At 47.3% G+C, this 18,426-nt stretch overlaps 1 protein-coding gene across 6 annotated transcripts in view; it reads right to left on the bottom strand.

The window, feature by feature from the left end:
• KALRN (kalirin RhoGEF kinase) overlaps positions 1-18,200 on the bottom strand; it is a 633,526-nt gene extending 615,326 nt beyond the window's left edge. For 3 of the 6 annotated variants that reach the window (XM_014783031.2, XM_087439715.1, XM_087439716.1), the window contains exon 1: positions 17,810-18,194. In XM_014783031.2, coding sequence (XP_014638517.1) covers positions 17,810-17,882 — 73 coding nt within the window. In that variant the 5' untranslated portion in view covers positions 17,883-18,194. Of the gene's footprint in view, positions 1-17,809 lie in introns of all 6 variants that reach the window. The other 3 variants (XM_087439724.1, XM_087439725.1, XM_087439714.1) reach the window with 2 other exon arrangements.
• Positions 18,201-18,426: the final 226 nt, after the last annotated feature.

Below are 18,426 nucleotides of genomic sequence, written 5' to 3'. Positions count from 1 at the left end.
AGGTCTAGAGAATGTGGGGGAAAGGAAATGGAATTCTGGGTAGAAGGAAATGTAGAAGAAAGCCAAGATAGCAATTTAATTACCCATTGTCTCCTTTTGAGATGATGTGGTCGGGCTGGGTTGGCACATGCCCTAGGAAATGAAGATTTTGGATTGCTTTCACCATCTTCTCTATCTGACTCAAAAAAAGAAAAGTTCAAGGCTATGAGCTGGCAGGAAGATCAATAAGTTAGTCCTCCCTGTGCCTTAGGAGAGCTGGCAGAGAAGCTCGGATGGGGCCCTGATGAAGGCATTACCTAGGGTATTTAGGCTCATCCCTAATTACAGACTTGGTTGGAATCCAAAGAAACAGGCTGAGGAAGTGTGGGCCTTTCAACACAGGCCCAGAAATCTCAGAAACCCGGCCCTTCTTTCAGAAGATTCTAAGGGTCAAAATAGTTTGAGGCCACTTACTGACCCTCAGGTTGATTCTCCTCAAGGGAATCAGAGGCCCTTTTCACCAAGCAAGGATGCTGGTCAAATTTTGGTGTCAGGAGGTCTGACCAAGCAATCCTGAGCTGCAGAGACTAAAGGCCTCAGAAGGATGGAAAGTCTTCAGAGGGCCAGGGCGTGAATGTCCTGATACCACTTACCCCACGGTTTCTCTCCATCCTGGCTTTCCTGTTGTCCAGTTAGCTCAGAATCTTATAGATGGAAGACGCATTCAAGATCACCTAGCTCAACTCTCCCATTGGTCTCAGAGAGCAGAAGGGATTTATCATGTTTATCAATAATAATGCTGTTCTCCTGACAACCATCTCTTTCCTCCTGAACCCAACCACCTGGCACCATCGTTTACCTGCTTCTTTATTTTTGCTCTGTACTTTCCTGGCCGGTCTGGTTTGCCAGTCTCCCAGTTTCCACCACCTTCACAGGGAACAGAGTTCTCGTTTTCCCTGGTCAAACTGGAAACACTGCTCATCGCTACTAAGGCTATTGGAGCCCCAGAGCCCTGGAGTGAAAACAGTATGTAAAACACAGACTCCTGTGTTAAAAGAAGTGAAAGAATTTTGGTTTAAAACGACAGCAAACAAACAACTCCACCACAGAAGAAGCAGAGCAACAGCTCTAGGTTGGACTCCATTTTTCTATTTATTATTGATTTAAATTGACCTCGTTTACCATGTCCCTTCTATAGCATATCTTTTCGTAAAAACTTAGACTGATGTTAAAGGAATTAGCTTTATTTGGAAAAAGCAAAACTGACCGGAACTGGTCATTTTAGGAGGATCAAGAGACTCAGAAAGCAGGTCATAGCAAGGCAAGGGGGAAACTAGACTCATTAAAGGCCCCTAACTCAAAGGTTAGTCACATTTACCAGACCGAAAACAGCCTCCCAGAAAGCAGGATTCAGCAGTGCAGCTCTGCATGCAATCCATTTCCACCCCAGCGCCCCCTAAGACTGGGAGCAACTTAAAGACCCAGACCGTGTCATACTCCCCTCTGGACCACAGTGCACGGGATGTAGAAGTGCCCACCAAATGCTCGCTGGAAGAATCAACATCACACCCTTGGGTGTTTACATACTCATAAACACATACACGCATATAGAGGGAATCCCAACGAAGGCAGTCCTAGAAGCCCCATTTCCAAACATTTTTTCCCCAAAATTATTGTTTTAACTAGGGTAATACTTTTCAAAGCATAATGTACTTTTCTCTTTTGCATAGCCTTACATATATTTAACCTCCCCCTTCCTCTGCCGGAAGCATCTATTCGCCTCAGGGAAGTTCTGAGAGTTATAGCAGCAGGCAAAGAGAAAGCATCAATGTTCAGCAGTTGACATCCAGGATAGGATTTTTTTAGTATGCACCTTGAATTCTCAAGCTCCTATTAACATATCGAGATCCAGACTGGGTGGACTTGCCCATTGAGATCACTTTCAACCAGGGGTAGAGAGTACTCAGGAAGTGACATAGGGAGATCCTTGCCACAGAGAAGGAGAGAAAGCCCCCACTCTCCAGCACCAGAGGAATGTGGGAAAATTTCAGTCTAGGACATCAGATACCAGGGTCTCAGCCTCCTCCTATATGCCCACCTCAAGGCCAAACCAGGGTTTGGGGGATAGCTCTAGAATATAATATCCCAATAGACATGAAGGTACCTGAGAACCCTAAGGCCACTCCTGAGGAGGCTGCAGGCCTCTAGGAGAATCCTACCATTCACTCATGTACCACGATCCACACAGTGTGGAGATGAGAGGATAAAAACACAGCACTGGCCAAGGTGGGTGTCTAGTTAGATGAGCCAGTGCAGAGGTTCTGTCTTCTCACAGTTGGCACTGAATGAGCTGGACATCCACATATTTCTTCATTCCCTGATGATGGTACTCAGAGATGCTCAGAGTCAGTGACCAGGCAAAGGCCTGGGGTCAGGACTAGGAGGCTGCCATGTGCAGGGACTCTGACTCTATAGACAAATAGTCAGGACATGAATGTTAGTGCTGGGTAACAGCACAATACCAATACCCCAAAAAGCAAGACAGGTCTAGCCACACCTCTGCAAACACCAGTACAGGGATCAGACCAGACCACCCCCCACAAAGCAAAGACCAGGGGAATCCAGTCATCAAGCTGTGGCTGCAAGCACCCTTCTCCCCCTGTGCCCCTACTACCCCTACAGGTTCACATGTGCACTTCCATGCACCCAGACCCCAGTCTGAAGAGAAGAGGGAGAGCGGAAGAATATCTGAGTGACTGAGCAGCGTCCTGATAGAGATAGTCATCTGAAAAGACTGATCCCAGAAAACAAAACGAAACAAAACCTGATATACTATAAACTAGTCAAGTTGGGGTGGGCATGGATGAGAAAGATTAGCTCCACATTAGAAAATTTTGAAAGCTACATTTCTTTGCACGTCTGGGTAATAAGGAGTAAGTGTGCAACTGAGCTACACTGTCACTCATCAGAAAGAAAACCTCAGCCATCCTGGGCACTTGGATGAGCCGCTCTTCCACTCTCATACACTCATCTCTTTTCCAAAAGCAAATGCAACATATCATGAAATGTTTCACTCCATCTCTAGTGCTGCCAATTTCCTACCAGACACGAAAAAATGTACAGTCCTCAAACTCAGCTCAGGCTGTCACTCCCATCTGAGTCCCCTGGCTCAGCTTTCAACCGCACTCAAAATTGAGGGAGACCCCAGAGAAAGGCAGCCGACAAAAACTCTTTTCATTTAGTCAGCAGTTTTGTTTGGCCAAAGCATTTTTCTTCTATTATCTCTCTTTATCTCATACTATTCCTATGAGGTATGGCAGGGCAAGCATGTTTACCTCTTTCTTCAGATGAGGAAAGAGAGGTCCCATCTGTACAAACAGACATGTTAACTGGCTGGCCAAGTCACAGAGCTAAGTAGTGGTGGGTAGAATTGGAAACCAAGGTCTCCCGAATCACATCCTTGGATTCTTCTAACCAAACACAGACCATGGCTTTTGCACACAACCTAAAAGCACTTCCATACCTGTGGTATTGGAATTGACTTTCACTCAAGCCCACAGAACACATGTGGCTTTTTTTGGCTAATTGTGACTGCAAATCTGGCTCCTAAGTCACTTAAAGGCGCACAGCAAAAGAAGCCAAGAATGGCCTCTACCATTTATTTAAATGTCATTAACAAAAGCGCCCTTAAACATTACACAGAAAGCTATCCTTCAGAGAACAGGGACTGGCTGTTCTCCCTGTCTCCTGAGGATAAAAGCAGAGGAAACATCCCAAACTTAGAGTTGTCCTACCGCCACCTTTGAAAAGGATCAAAAAATGGGTGACCCTTCTTGCTTCTCTTTGGACCAAATAACATCCCAGAACAAACACTGGTCCACAGAAAAGCTGGGTTATAAATGTCCATTATTAGGAGAATGGGTAAATAAAATATGGCACAACCACACAACAGAACATAACACAACTCAACACAAATGAGGTAGAGCTATATGTACTGACATAGAAAAATGTCCACGATAATGAAGTGATAAAGGCAAGCTGCAGAATAACAGGTATAGCATGATTCTCTCTTTGTTAAATAAAATAAGGAAGCTATGCATTTGTATAAACATGTACTTGTATATGCAACAGGTACATATATATATGGTGAATTTATCTTAATATCAGGAAGGAGGGAGAAAGAGCATTCACTTTTGACCATAGACCCTGTACTTTTGTTTTGTGTAAATATTTTTTACAGTGGTAAATGTCAATGCCTTTACTCCTCCAGACAACCACGGGATCCTCTGTCTTCCCATGTTATCCCCAAATAAAGGTTAATTGGCTTATGAATGTCTTACTTTGCTCAATAGATATGTGTATACTGATGGAGCATACATTTAAATTAATTGGGAAAAAATGACTTCATTTAGGAAAAAGCGTACTCCCCGCCAATTTGTTTTTCACCTTAATTCAATGATCAAAAAACAAACCATGGATCAAGGTAGAGAATGCATATAGGAAAAAACACCAGAAGGCAATATCTCAAATTAACAAACAGGGGTTCTCTCTGGGTGATGAGATTATGGTGGCTTTTCTATCCTTTATACTTCATCATATTTTCCAAATACTCTACAGTGAGCCAGCATGACTTTTATAATTAAAAAAATAACTTGAAGATAAAACATAAATGTTCTATGAAAGTATGTCAAAAATCAAATCTCTCTAAATGAAACCTTGTTTACCTCTTAATTAAATTATCTTTTAGCTTATAGACAATCAATGAATGAGTAAAACTCCCTTCCTGATGTATCTCCGATTAGTCATTTTTTCCTATATCAGTCCCCCCCAACCCAACAAGACCATAAAGTCTTCAGAGACAAGGACCAGTTGTTACCCATCTTTAGCAGCCTCCTTAGTATCTGCCATAATACTGGGCATGTGGCAGACACTCACTCAATATTGATTAGTTGGTCTATTTGTATGTTTGAACTTTCCTATGTGGGTTTTTCTGAAAGAAGAGGGAATCTTTACTTTTCCAGTGCCTATGAAATACATGAATATTTGTAAGCAAGCGATAAAAGGGATCCCCTCTAATTAATCCAGAATCAACAAGAGTTGTGCACCATATCTCACAGTCAATATTGATTTCATAGGTCTTTTTGTTTAAGGTAGAATTGCCTGTCCACAAAAAACGATTCACTTCCTCAGTATAGTGTTTCATTATAAAACTCCCAAATGGCCTACACACCAATAAATAGCTCTCTTTTTAAAAAAAAGTCAAGCCAACAAATACTAATCAAGCAAGTATTATCTGCAAGGCACTGAAGTGGGTGTTGAGAGGAACACAGACAAGTTCAAAGGAAAAGATGTGTACAGCCTACTTGCAGAAACCAGACATGACCATTTTCCAAGGTGGGGCCTCCAAAAGGCCTTAGAGGTATCAATGTTCAGTAAGGTTTTGAGAAGAGGCTAGTGTCCAAACAAGTCTAGTGTATACCTCATCCCCACCCTGGACGTCTTGTCTAAGGTACCTCCCAAGACCTCAAGAGTCTGCTGTTTTCACCTCTACTCCTGAGCCTCCAGGGCTGAGCAAGGTGCAGATGCCTACAGACCTGGCCCGCTCTGAACTCAATTGGACAGATCTTTCTTTTATGCAATTCTCATTCATTCTCCAGAGAATGGATCTAGTCGATCTCCTCTCTTCTCAGCCTCTCAGCATCCCTCAGCCTGTCAGATGACCTTGGCTCCTATTCACAGAGATGACTCAGGTCAGCTTAATAAGAGCTCTAGCACCTAACCTGAACACCACCTGGTCTTTTCCCACAGCCACAGAGGAAGAAGTGTCCCTCCATTCCAGAGATAAGCTCTTTTCCTGGGTATCTCATCCTTTTCTGACTTATGAGGAAGCCAGTGCCCACTCTGGTACCCCACCCACACACATACCACCTTCTAACACTTTCAGTCTCTACTACTGTCTCCTTCCATGACTTTTCCAAACATTCAAAGATTTTTCTCTCTCTGAAAAAAAAGAAAAACTTCAAAAAAATTTTTATTGAAGTATAAATTGCATGCATAAAATTGCACAAACAAGTCTACAGCTCAATGAAATTTCACAAATGGACCACACGTATGATCAAGAAACAGAACACTACCAATACTTCCAAAATGTCCCTTCAATTGCCATTTTATTTTTCTCCTTACTTTTGTTACCAAACTTCGTGAACAGTGGTCTGTCTTCATTTTCACCACCTCCTCATCTATATCAGTCTAAGCTTCCCTTCTTCAATGAATCCTCCCCACACCCATCCAGATGAGGTTGTTGATCCTTCCCCTATACTCTCAATGTACAGCATGCAATCATCTTTATGGCACCTATTATACTACACTGCAATCATCTATTTATGTGTCAGGCAATCCCACCAGACTGTTACCATCCTTGTGGGAAAGATTAGTTCTAATTTGTTTGGGTACCCCCAGTGGCTGTCACTTAGTAGGTGCACAGCTGATGTTTGACATTTGAATGAATGAGTGTAAGAATGAATGAAGAGATCCACTCACTGAAATAGTATGCTGCTGAAATTGATCAGTTCTTTGTCCAGTTCTCATCAAAAGCAATAATGATATTTAGCTGTCAAAACTCAGTGGTTGGGATCATGAAGAATATCTAGAGAAACATACTGTTTCAATATTTGGTTAAGTATTCTCTTTATATCCAAGTATTTGAGCATGTTATGTGCCAAGTCACTGGGGTACAGAGAAGAGACTTAATATCTTGCATCTACCCTCCAGATTAAAGCTATGACATTACTTCCAACGGCACCCTGTCCTTCCATGGGCATACACCCAACATGGAGTCCTGCCAATCTTCTTCCCCAACTGCTCCTCGAGACACTCCTCCCTCTCCCTACAATCTCCTTTCTAGGACAGTAAGAAGTCAGAGACAGGAATCCCCCAGGAGTCCCAGCCCCCTCCTCCTAGCCCCCTTTTGTCACATCCAATTAACCATCTGGCAGTCTCCAGGGTCTCCTTCTAGCCCACTGTCCAGCTGCCAACTGAATACTGTGTTTCCCCACCCCCAGCCCCATAGATGCCCATTGTCCCTGGGCTGCAGGGTAGGAGTGTAAAAGGCGAGGGTTTTAGCCACATTCCCAGTCCCTGCTGCCATGCCCTGGAGAACTGTAACTGCAAGCTTAAAAATCACATTGGTATCTATCTCTGCACTGTTACAGAGGGAAGGAAGGAAGGATGGAAGGGAAAGAGGGAGAGAAGGAAGAAGGGAGAGGGGAGAGGAGAGGAAGGAAGCTATTGAAGCATCCTCATTTTCATGATTTGGAAAATAAAGAGATTCATCTAACTAGTAATATGATAATAATATATTATATATGTAATATAGTCATAGTAGTAATATATTATATATATAATCATATTATACTACTACTAATATAATCCCATTTCTATTACTACTTATAATATGAATATAACTATCTCAATATACCATATACCTACAAACATAGAGTAATTCTGAGAGGTCAGGATTTTTTTTACCAATTTTACAGATGAGGAAACTGAAGCTCTGAGAGGTTGTAACTTGCACAAGGTCACACAGCTAGCAAGTTCCTGTTCTGTTTTAAGACTATGATTCTGGGACTGGGTGGCACCTAAGGAAACTCTCACCTCCTTCTACTCTAGGGAATGTAAGCCCAGTCCCCTACAGCCCACCTTTTGGTAATAGCAGCCCCCAGCATCCTACTCCCGACCTCTCTGGAGGGCCACGTAAGGCCCCTGATGAGCCTTGGATGAAATGGGGCTTTTCACTTGATAACACTTCTTGGGTTTGCCCCTAAAATGAGAGTTGAGGTCAGAGGGAGTGCTTTGGGGCCAACGGAAAGGGTGTGCTCACTGGCATCTTCCCTCTTGTTCCTCTTCACGGAGAAGAATGGGCAAAAGGCTCTTCCATGATCCCTATTCTGCTTCCTCTTTCTTTGAGGACTTCTACAGGCATTAAGGAAACTGGAAATTCAAGACCAGGCCCCACTCTTGGCAGATACAGTACCGGATAGCCAGGCATGGACTCCTCCTCAGGAGGCTGCTGGACCCCTTCTTGCCTGAGTCCCTCTCCCTCTCTCCTCTTCTCACTCACCCTCCACCCCACTAACTTGCCTTTCTGACTCACACTCTGTAGGAGGTGATTCTGCAGACCCCACTATAGCCTGGAGCAAATCCCACGTCAGCCTGCAAAAGAAAGCCACCAGCATTTCTAAAAGGATTGCTAATTTGGGATCTCCCAGCCTTTCTTTCCAGCTTCTCTGCTCAAGAACCTCCTAGGGTTCCACACCAACCCAGCTCACCCATTTCACAGCTGCCCTCCACTGGCACTACCCTCCCCAGGCACAGCACCACTAGCCCCGGAAACTCCGAGCCAGCTGATGCTCTCTCTACTGGGGCTGTTGATGAGGTATATTGTGCCCTCAGCTCAGGTCCTTGCCACCCAGCTACTTTCCTAAGGTCTGCCTCACCCCACCCCTCGCCCCCCAATCCCGTCTCCTCCTCTGGCCCAAGGCTTACCCCTCAGCTGACTTTGAGATCCACCCCTCAGCTGACTTTGAGATCCACCCCTCCAGGCTCATCCAGGACTCTCCTCCATCAACTGCTCCTCACTTTCCTAAATATTCATTCTTTTCCTCATGCCTGCCTTCTCTCTCCTCCCTACTGGTAGGTATTCACATATCTTCCCTACCTAAAAAAAGCCTCCCCTCAACTCTGCTACCCATCTCCAACTACCTTCCTATTTTTAACCTTCGCTTCACAGCCAAACCTTTCCAAAGAGTCATCTATATGCGCTCCCACCACTTCCTCCCCATCCTCTCACCCTCCATTCCCTCTGCAATTTGAAATTGCATACACCTCCCATGCACAACTGAAATTTGTTATTGCAAAGGTTACCAATGATCTCCCAATCTCCAGAATCAAGGGGGTTTGCTCGGTCCCCATCTCCCTCAACCTCTCTGCAGCATTAGACCTATGAGGACCCGTTTTTTTCCAAGCACCGCTCTCTCCTGGGTCTCCTCCAGCCCTTCACTAGAGTCAACAGCTCTGTCCTTGGCCCTCTGCCCTCAAGTCTGTATATGCTTTTCATTTATTATCTCATCTATTCTGATAGCTCCAGCCACAACTTCTTACAAGATATCTCCCAAATCTATATTTCCGGCTCTGGCCTCTCTCCAAAGCTCCAGACTCCCTTCTTATCCGCCTACGGAATCAACACCTCCCTTAGCTATTTCACTGACACCTGAAATGCAACATGTCCCAAAGTGAATTCCTGAATCCTCCCTCTCCTCCTGCCACCTCACAGCTGCTCCTCCTCTTCCTAACTCCTGATTTTCATTTAGGGTACCTCCATCCTCCCAGTCACCCAGGCTCCAAGCTTGGGAGTAATCTTTGATTCTTGCCTTTTCCTTGACACCTCTACCTCCAAGTTGCCAAGTCCTATAAACTCTACCTCCATGAGGTCCCTCATATCCATCCCCTCCTCTCCATTTCCACTGTGACGTCTCAAGTTCAGACCCTCCTAACCTATCGTAGTGGTCTCCTAATCCGGCCCTAGCCAGCAGTACCTCCCCATTCCAATTGACCCTCCACAGGGCTGCCAGACTTATCTTCCTGATCACATCACCACCCCATTCAGAAACTTTTAGTGGCTCCGGAAAGCAAACTGCAGAAAGACTAAACTGTTCACCTGCCACGCAAAGCCCTTTATGATCTAGCAGCCCAGTATGTGTCTGATAAATGAAGCAATCAATCTGGTCCTCAACCTCTTCTGAGTTTTATCTCCCATTGATCCTCCACCTGCATCCTCTCAGTCACATAAACTGGATCACTTACCACTCCAAACCCTGGATCTTCACCTCCTTCTAACGCCGTTCCAACCTGGGAACACAGCACTTGCTGTCTTCCCCATCCAAACCCTACCCATCCTGCAAGCCTCAGCTAGAGAAGTAACCACTTCCTTGAGGACACAGCTCATCTGCCACTTTTCATTCTCCCACTTGTTTATCCTCTGAAACCATGTTTTCTACCTAATGTCCCACGCCCTTCTAATAATGCCATGGGACAGAAGGTGAGGAGACGACGCTAATTCTCCAACAGTTTCTTCTTTACTTCCCTGAATTAATTCCTCTGTCCTCCCAGCTGATTCTTTCTGTTCCCTCACTCCTCAGCAGACACGATTTCAAGCAGCTCTATTGATCCAACAGCCCTGTGGCCGTCAATCATTTCCTAGTTATTTTGCTGCCAGTCATTCATACACAAAGGAGTGGCAGCAGGAGTCTGAACTGCATGCAGACAGAGAAGGGACAGGACGGGACTGATTCACTGCACCCACCTGAGGCTCAGCAGAAGCTAGAACTCCATTCTTGCTAGGCTCCTCCAGACGGCATGGGGCCATGTGGCCCAGGGCCTGGAGGGCTGGGGGGGGGGGGGGGGCTGGCATTTTTATACATTTGCAGAGGAGGAGAGAACATGAGGGCCCTGACCTGTTGTAAGGGGGGTACCCCATACAGTCCCCTTGGGAAACCAAATTGAGAAGGACTGCTCTCTTCCTGGACTGTAAAGGTCCCATGGAGGTCAGATTAAATAAGATAATACTTGCCAGAAGAGGCACTTAGAGTAATAGAATGTTCTATTTGGAAGGAACTATCTACATAAATCTGGATAGAACTGTATAACTTATAAAGACCTTTCACATATAGTATCTTGAGTCTCTCAACAGCCCTATAAGGGAAGTGGGGGGCAGGGGGCTATCATCCTTATCTTACACAGATGGTAAAGTCACTTGCCCAAGTCATTCAGATAAGTAGAGAGCAAAGGGGAGTGTTCACCTCCTGCTCTCTTGCCTGACCTTCTCAGCCTCCTTCACAGGCTTTTTCTCCCCTTTCCCACCCCTTAAATCCAAGTGCTCCCTGAGGGGGTATATTAATGTCCATTTCCCTCCCTGCTCTACATTCTTTCTTGTAATGATTTTATAAGCTCCCACAGAACAGTACACGGCTGCCGTAGGCACTCAATAAATATTTGTCAAACAAGTGATTAAACGAATGAATGAAAGAGAGCTGAGGCCCAAACTCTACCTTCAGATTCCACACACACACACAGGCTCCCTGAGCTCCATCATGCTGCCTCTCTAGCACCTTCTCCCACCCCATGTCAAAAGCTCTGCACAGCACCCCTTTTGGAGATCCCCCAGCTCTGTGCCATCACATTCACTTAATAATTAAAACAGTAGGAACAATAGGGGCAGCTAGGACTTCTTGTGCCCCTATAGTGTGTCAAAAATGGCCAGATGCTTTTTACACATTTTTTCCTATTTAATCCTCTCAATCTGTAAAACCAGAATTCTTAGTCCCACTTTGCAGAAGACTGAGGATGAGAAACAGTAAATAATTTACTCAAGATTTTACCTCTAGTTAGCGCTGAGCCTCTCTGATCCAAGGCCCATGATCTTTTGGCTACACCAAGGTTTCCCAATCTCAGCACTATTGACATTTGGGGGCTGGATAATTCTTTATTGCCCTGTGCATTATCGGATGTTTAGCAGCACCCTAGACCTCTACCCACTAGATGCAAACAGCAACCCCCTCCCAAGTTGTGACAACAAAAAAACTGTCTCCAGACATTGCCAAATGTTTCCCGGGGGGACAAAATTGCCCTCAGTTGAGAACCACTGGGCGACACCACACTGACTACCTGCAGAAGTCAACTGCCAAGTTCCAGAACCAGAAAGAACTTTGAAAAGTAAAAGTGCTCATTCTCCAACATCTAGTTCACCTGTTTGTGCTTTACTGCTATTGACAGTCAGGAAGACTTTTCTTACTTATCATCTAATTTCTTTCTGTAGCTTGGGTTTATTCCAACACCTCTTACATCCCCCAAAGGATTCTCAAATACAATTGGAGAGAATGTGCCAGTAATCAAGTTATTGATAACTGGCAGCACAAGGATGAAGCAAAGCCTCCCAAATCTTATGGAGGTGCATCTGGATGTCACTGATATGTTCTAAAACATATTAATGTAAAAATAGCCTATAATAAATACAATGTTAAAAATATTAACAACATTCCCTCTCCACAACAACAAACTCCTCTCAATAACCCCCTACTAGGTTCCTGGAAAACCGTGTGACCCAAAGCACAATTCATGATGGGTAGAAGTGGAGGAGAATCAAAAAGGAACAATAAACATTGAATTAAACATCATGTTTACATTCTGGAATATCAAGCACAATGTCAAAAAGAGGTATTTTGCCTTTGCTGCAAAAGAGAGCTCAGGAGGTAAGAGACCCCTCCCCTTTTAGGTGTCTGGCAATGCACAGACAGGGTGGTGACATTTACTCAAAGATTTGCACACAAACATAGGTGGTTATTCCCAAATCTGCCCTCTCTACGATCTGGACATGATAATGTCCAGTTCCTCATTCCTAAGTGGGATGGGGTTATCATCTGAGAGAAAAATTAAAGAATCGTACAGTGATTACCAATACTCCACCACCTACATTGAACAACTACGTATCCTTTGCCATGACTGCTTTGTCTATACTGGGGGGAGGTGATTTGCTTTGGTTTTGGTTTGGATGAATCACAAGCTTTTTAAAAGATCCTTTTCCTTACCTCCAAAGAACAAATAACTTCAATGGGAAGACAAACCCAATGTGTACTGAAAGGGCTAAAAACAATACAGTACCACTCACGAAGTGTGAAAATGAGTACAGACAGTGAGTGTTTACTAATTTGGAGGAGACAGTGGTCTTGTGAGCTGTGAAAGCTCCCAGAAGAAGGTGGGGCTCAAGTCTTGAAGAATGAGTTGGATTTGGAGTGTGGGGGGCCAGGGATGGATGATTCAAGGGGAATGTGAGTCAAAGTGCCCTTGGACAGCAGAAGAGCAGCCTGGCTGGAGCTGAGCTGTGAAGTGATGGACTTGACCCTGAAGGCACAAGGGAGTCACTGTAGATTCATAAAGCAGGTAGTGATGTGATGAAAGCAGTGATTTAGGAAGTGTAATCCGCCTGCAGATGCCAACTTGGAGTGGGGTGAGAGAGAAGATTCCAGGGGAAAAGAATGAAGGCCACTAAAGGAGTCCATGGGTGGCATCATGGGTCCTGGCCTCGGGCAGAGACCCTGCGGGCGAACAGCAAGGGCTGACGATGAAAGATAATTCCATAGAGGTTGTTAGAGGAGAGAGAGTCTTCACAGACAATACCAAAGTTTTAAATATCATGACTGGGAGAGGGAAGATGCCACTTACAGAATTAAGGAAGACAAGAGAAGGAATTAGTTTGGGCAGTTGGAAAGACACACAGAGTTGAGTTAGAGGCTGGCCAAAGTCCAAGGAACAGCAAACACTCCAGCTGAAAATATCTGGACTCACAGGACCAAAGCTCAACAGAAAGACAGAGGTGGAAGATATTTCCAAATCAATCTCTTTTCATTTATGCTCTTGTCTTCCTCTGAGTTTTAAAGGAAGAGGTTTCTCCTCTGCTCACCAAAACTACGCTCTTCCTTTTGTTACAGAACCTACACTTGTCTCACCTGTTCACGTATCTAATTCAACAATCAATCTAGCATCTTCAGTTTTTCCTGTCCATTAGCTTTCCCCCTTCCACCTCCAAACCTCTTCTGACTCTCTGGCAAAAAATGAAAACTCCTTTTCCTGATATTAATAACATCCCTTCTGACTAGCCCCCAACCTCTCTTTTTTTCACTGATAAACTCTGCAAGTAACTGATTGCTACCCTCCACCCCAAATCCCTACTCCAAATGCCTCTGCTAACACTGTGCTCCCAAGAGCTCACAGTAGCCTTCTTTTCATCACATCCAGTAACACTTACCCAGTGCTCCTCCTGCTCAACCTGTCTGCAGCCTGTCATCACATCAGAACCCATGCTTACTCTCTGGGGTCTCCAAGATCAAGTCTCCTTTGCTGCCACTTCCTAAATAAGGGTTTTTCCCCCAAATTCTAACTTTAGCCCTTCCCCTCTTTCCTCCACTCCCTCCCTCTGAGAGTCAACGCATTCACACAGCTTCAGCTGCATCCAGCCTTGAGCGAGAAGGCTTCCAAGTCCACATCACCAGCCCTAACCTCCTGCCCATGCTCATGTCTTGAGTCCCACATTACCCACAAAACTTCACCTGGATGTCCCTCCATCATCTCCAATTCTCCATGTCCAAGGCTAACGTCATTATCTGCCCTGCCAAACCGGCTCTTGGCCTCAACTAGACCATGTCAGTCGGGACACTGTTAGTCCTCTACACTCTCAACACAGCCACTTCTGTTTCCTCATGGGCTTAAGTTTCTTTTCCCCCTATAACTAGTTTCTCAAGAAACCCCCACATTTCTGCCTTTGAAAATGTCTCTCAGAGTTGTTCCTGATTCCCCATCCTTTATGCCACCAACCCAGACCAAGCCCCTTCCTCCTCAGCTCTGGATCACATTTGCATCTCCCTGGATTCTTTCTCTCTCTTCTCTACTTCATCAATCATATTACCCCCAGATTAACCTTTCCAAATACCACTTCCTTCAGGATATACCCTTGCTCAAGAACCTCCAATGACTCCCTACCACTCCCGAATCAAATCCAAACTCCTCTCTTGGGCTTCCAAGACTCTCCCTACCTGGCTCTGCCCTACTTACCCACCTCCGTTTCCCATTCCTCCCTAACCTACACCTTTCACACAATCCGCGCCACAATCCTCAATGTCAGTGCCCCAGCCTCCCCTGTGCCTTTGCCCAGGCTGCTCTTTCCACTCTCCATCCCCCTTCAAGGGCTACTCTCAGCTCCATTCCTCCGTAGTTCCATAGTTCCGTCAACTTTTTATCTTATAGCACCATAATGGTTAGCAATTAACCTCTAATTGAGCAGTAATTGTCAATCTTCCTTTTAAAGTTCTTCAAAGTCAAAGACCACTTTGAATATTTCCTTTGTATTCCACAGCACCCTGGACAGCAGAAGGTTCCTAGCAAGAGTTGAATAGTCTTTGTTGGGTTTTCTATTCCAGTTGGGCTCTAGTCCCAGTTCTGAGTTCCCATATTTCCTCTCCTCTGCCTCATAACTATGATCAATAAAATTATTGCAACACACTTTTCCCAGGCATAGAACAGAGTTCCCAGGAAGATGATATGGAATCCACCAATCTATAGGAAGAGCAGGCTGGGGTGTGTGTGTGTGTGTGTTTGTGTCCATGTGCATGCAGGGAAGTGAGATTTAGGGAATCTAGCTTCATTAATTGGTCAAGAGAACTGAAACACCAAAATAATCAGAAGAGGACAAGTAAGGAATTAAAATGACATTATTATTCGAAACATGCCTAATTAGAAGCACCTTACGCCAGGGTTTTGACAAAGCAATTGCCAGTCTGGTCTTTGCGCGAGCAAAATTTTCCACCAGATAGTAGGGGGTAACCCTGGTGCTAGGAACTTTGAAAATGTGTTTGAAGGTTTCTCAATTGTTCAGTTGAATGAATTTATAATCTGTCTAGCCTACCAGGTATAGTGCTATGTTCCACAAAGATAGGGAATCTGAGGGGAGAAGGTTAAGAAATATGGCCTTTTCCAGGCTTAAGAATCCCCAGCAAGAGCCAAGGCTAGAGACTAGAGGGGGTAAGATCAGGAAGCAGAGCACAGACGGCCACTCGGGGGTAGGAGGGGGCGGTCCTAGACCCAGCCTGCCCTCCCTCTTGCAACTTGTTTCAGGTCATCAGTCACTTCCAGCCTTATGCATTGAAGATTTAACCTTTCTCTGATTCTAAGTGCACATCAGACCTAGCCCCCACTCAACAAGGCTGCCCAAGGAGGAAGAGAAAATCCCCAACAGGAGTCTCACAGGAGACAGTTCCCAGTCTGCCATTTACTCTATGATTTGAGCCAAAGCTAGACAACGTAAGCCACATGTTGTGTTTTGAAAGGCCCTGGGAAAAGTAACACATTGGACCATTACAGGCCATTAACACCATTAACACTGTGTGAATTCATTTGTCAGAAATTAGCAAGCCTCCAGAAACTGAGCTCTGCTCCAAGGGCCTGGGGCAGAGAATGAACGGGAACTAGTGTTTGGATGGTAGGAAAGGGGAAGAGGGAGTGGTCACCAAAAGATGAAAGTGGGGTCCAGAAAGGGAAGGTGGGAAGGCTCGCACTTCACGAGTTTTCCCCAGAGCTAAGAAAAGGCAGACTTTTGCCCCAGATGGGAGGCAAGGGGGGCAGGGGAGACCGCCTAGCGAGTGTTTCCAGGTACCACTTAGCCCCCCAAAACCTCTCCCCTAGATGCCAGGTTATAAACTCAGGTCAGGCACCTCTCTAGAATCCATGCTTTGGGTTCTGGGCAGGGTGTGTGAGTTAGTGTGTGTGTGTGTGTGAGAGAGAGAGAGAGAGAGAGAAAGAGAGAAAAAGAGAGAGACAGAGAGAGAGGGGGGATGTGTATATAGAAACCACCTCTGGGGAAAAGGAAGGAGGGAGGGAGGTAAGGCTGCGCCCTGGGAAGCAGGATGGAGAAACAGGCTCCCTCTGCTTTCTCCAGGCTGTGGCATCAGCTCCTGTCCTCCAGCTCTTTCCTCTTCAGACCAACTAGAAAATGAACATATGGGCCAATCGAGTCTGGACTTCTAAAGCCACAAGTCTCCCCAACAATGCACCCCACCGCCTTCCCTAGAGATGACCTCCAGGGCAAGGCAATGAGGTTAGGAAACAGATGGATGTGCAGAGAGCCTGCAGTGCTAACCTGATCCCTGACCCCACCAGTTCATGTCCTCTAATCCAACTGACCAAAAGAGAGGGCAGATGTGCAGGGCCCCCATAACTTATTGGACTCCTTGGGACAAAGATTCCAGACAAAATGGTTCCAGACGTGGGAGACGAGAAGCTCTACCAAGTTTGTGGAAGCCACAGATAAAGGGGAGATGAGGAATCCCTTGCCATCAGAGAAACAGGGCCACAGGTGGTGGGAGATGAGGGTGGTCGGTGTCTGTTCTGGAGAGGGGGCTGTGCAGCCAGGGAACAGGAGGAGCTATAGACCTGGGGGATGGGAGGTGGCAGGGGCTGCAAACAGCTGGAGAGACAGATCTAGGGGCTTTACATACCACAGGCAAGCAAAGATTCAGTGGGTGTGTATGAGGGGGACGCTAACTCAGACTTCCAGGAATGAGTGATTCTTATGAAAAGCTCATCCGCTCCCAGAACTGGAGAAGAGGAGGACAAGGAGGAGGTCTGAGGCGCCCACCCCCCTCGGATCCCGGTCTGCCTCTCAAGTCTGAGACGCTGGCTCCCCACACGCACCAGGCACGACCGTCCTGGGTCCGCCGCGCTCCTGACTGTCAGTCTGCAGCCTGCGCGACTCCCGGTCCCCACTGCCCCTCTTCGCACATCAGGGCCCCGGGCCCCTGGCCCCAGAAGGGGTGCCAACCCAGGGCGGCTGGAGCCCGGCTGACAGCGCTGGGAGGGGGCAGCCGAGGGAGGGGCCAGGGACGCCGGTAGCCGGAGCGGCGCGCTGCAAAGTGATCCAACATCGCCCCATCCCCGCGCTCCGGGAGAAGGCGGCCCGAGGGGACCGCCTCCCGCCTACCCTACACAGACTCCCGCAAGTGAGGAGAACGGCGAGGGGCGCCGAGCTCCCAGCCCCCACCCCTCCCCAAAACGCCAGCAGCATTGCCATAACAACAAGAATTTCGGCAACTCCAGCCCCGACGACGAGGGGGACTGCCCCCCAGCACGCACGCCCCAGCAACAGCCCTCCTTCCCCAAACTTGTCCGAGACGCCGCGCCCACGGCAGCGGCCCTCCCCCGGCCCCCCGCGCCCTGCCCGGCTTACCTGTCCGGAAAAAGGCGTCCACGTCCGAGTCGGCTGCTCCTCCTTCCTCCGCTGCCCCCTCCGGGGGGTTCATGACTGGGGAGGGCGTCCGCGGGCAGCCGGGGGCCAGCGAAGCCTGGGGCCGAGGGCGGCGGGGCGCCCGATGGGCGGAGGGCGCGGGGCGCAGCGGCCGCAGACCCGGCGGACTCGGGGCTGGGCGGGCGGACGGCTGGGGCGGTGGGGCTGGGGCAGGGCACGCCGTGCCTCCCTCAGGCGGAGGCGCGCGGCGGGCTGGGGGCGCCTGCCGCCGGCTCCCCCATGGTACCCCTTCCCCGGGGGCGCTGGCCGCCTGCTGTCTGGCCGGGGCCGGGGCCCGGCGCCGGCGTCCGGGCTGCCTGTGCGCCCGCTCTCCCCCAGCAGCGGCAGCTGGCTCTCCTCCTCGCCCGTCTGCCTGTCTCTATTGTTCAGTCCTGCTCGGCTCTCCTCTTTATTTTTCCTCCTCCCTCCCACCCTCCCTGTCTCTCTACCTCCTCCCTCCCTCGCTCGCTCGCTCGCTACCTCCCTCCTTCCCTCGCTCGCTCTCTGGCTCCCCCTCTGGCTCCCTCGGCCGCCGCCGACGCCTCCCCAGCTCCTCCCCC

The sequence above is a fragment of the Ceratotherium simum genome, chromosome 15 (assembly GCF_057802395.1).
Source record: "Ceratotherium simum simum isolate JZ-2026a chromosome 15, ASM5780239v1, whole genome shotgun sequence".
NCBI classification, from domain to species: Eukaryota; Metazoa; Chordata; class Mammalia; order Perissodactyla; family Rhinocerotidae; genus Ceratotherium; species Ceratotherium simum.
The sequence above is the reverse complement of the archived record's forward strand: the minus strand, read 5'-3'. Positions and strand labels throughout refer to the sequence as shown.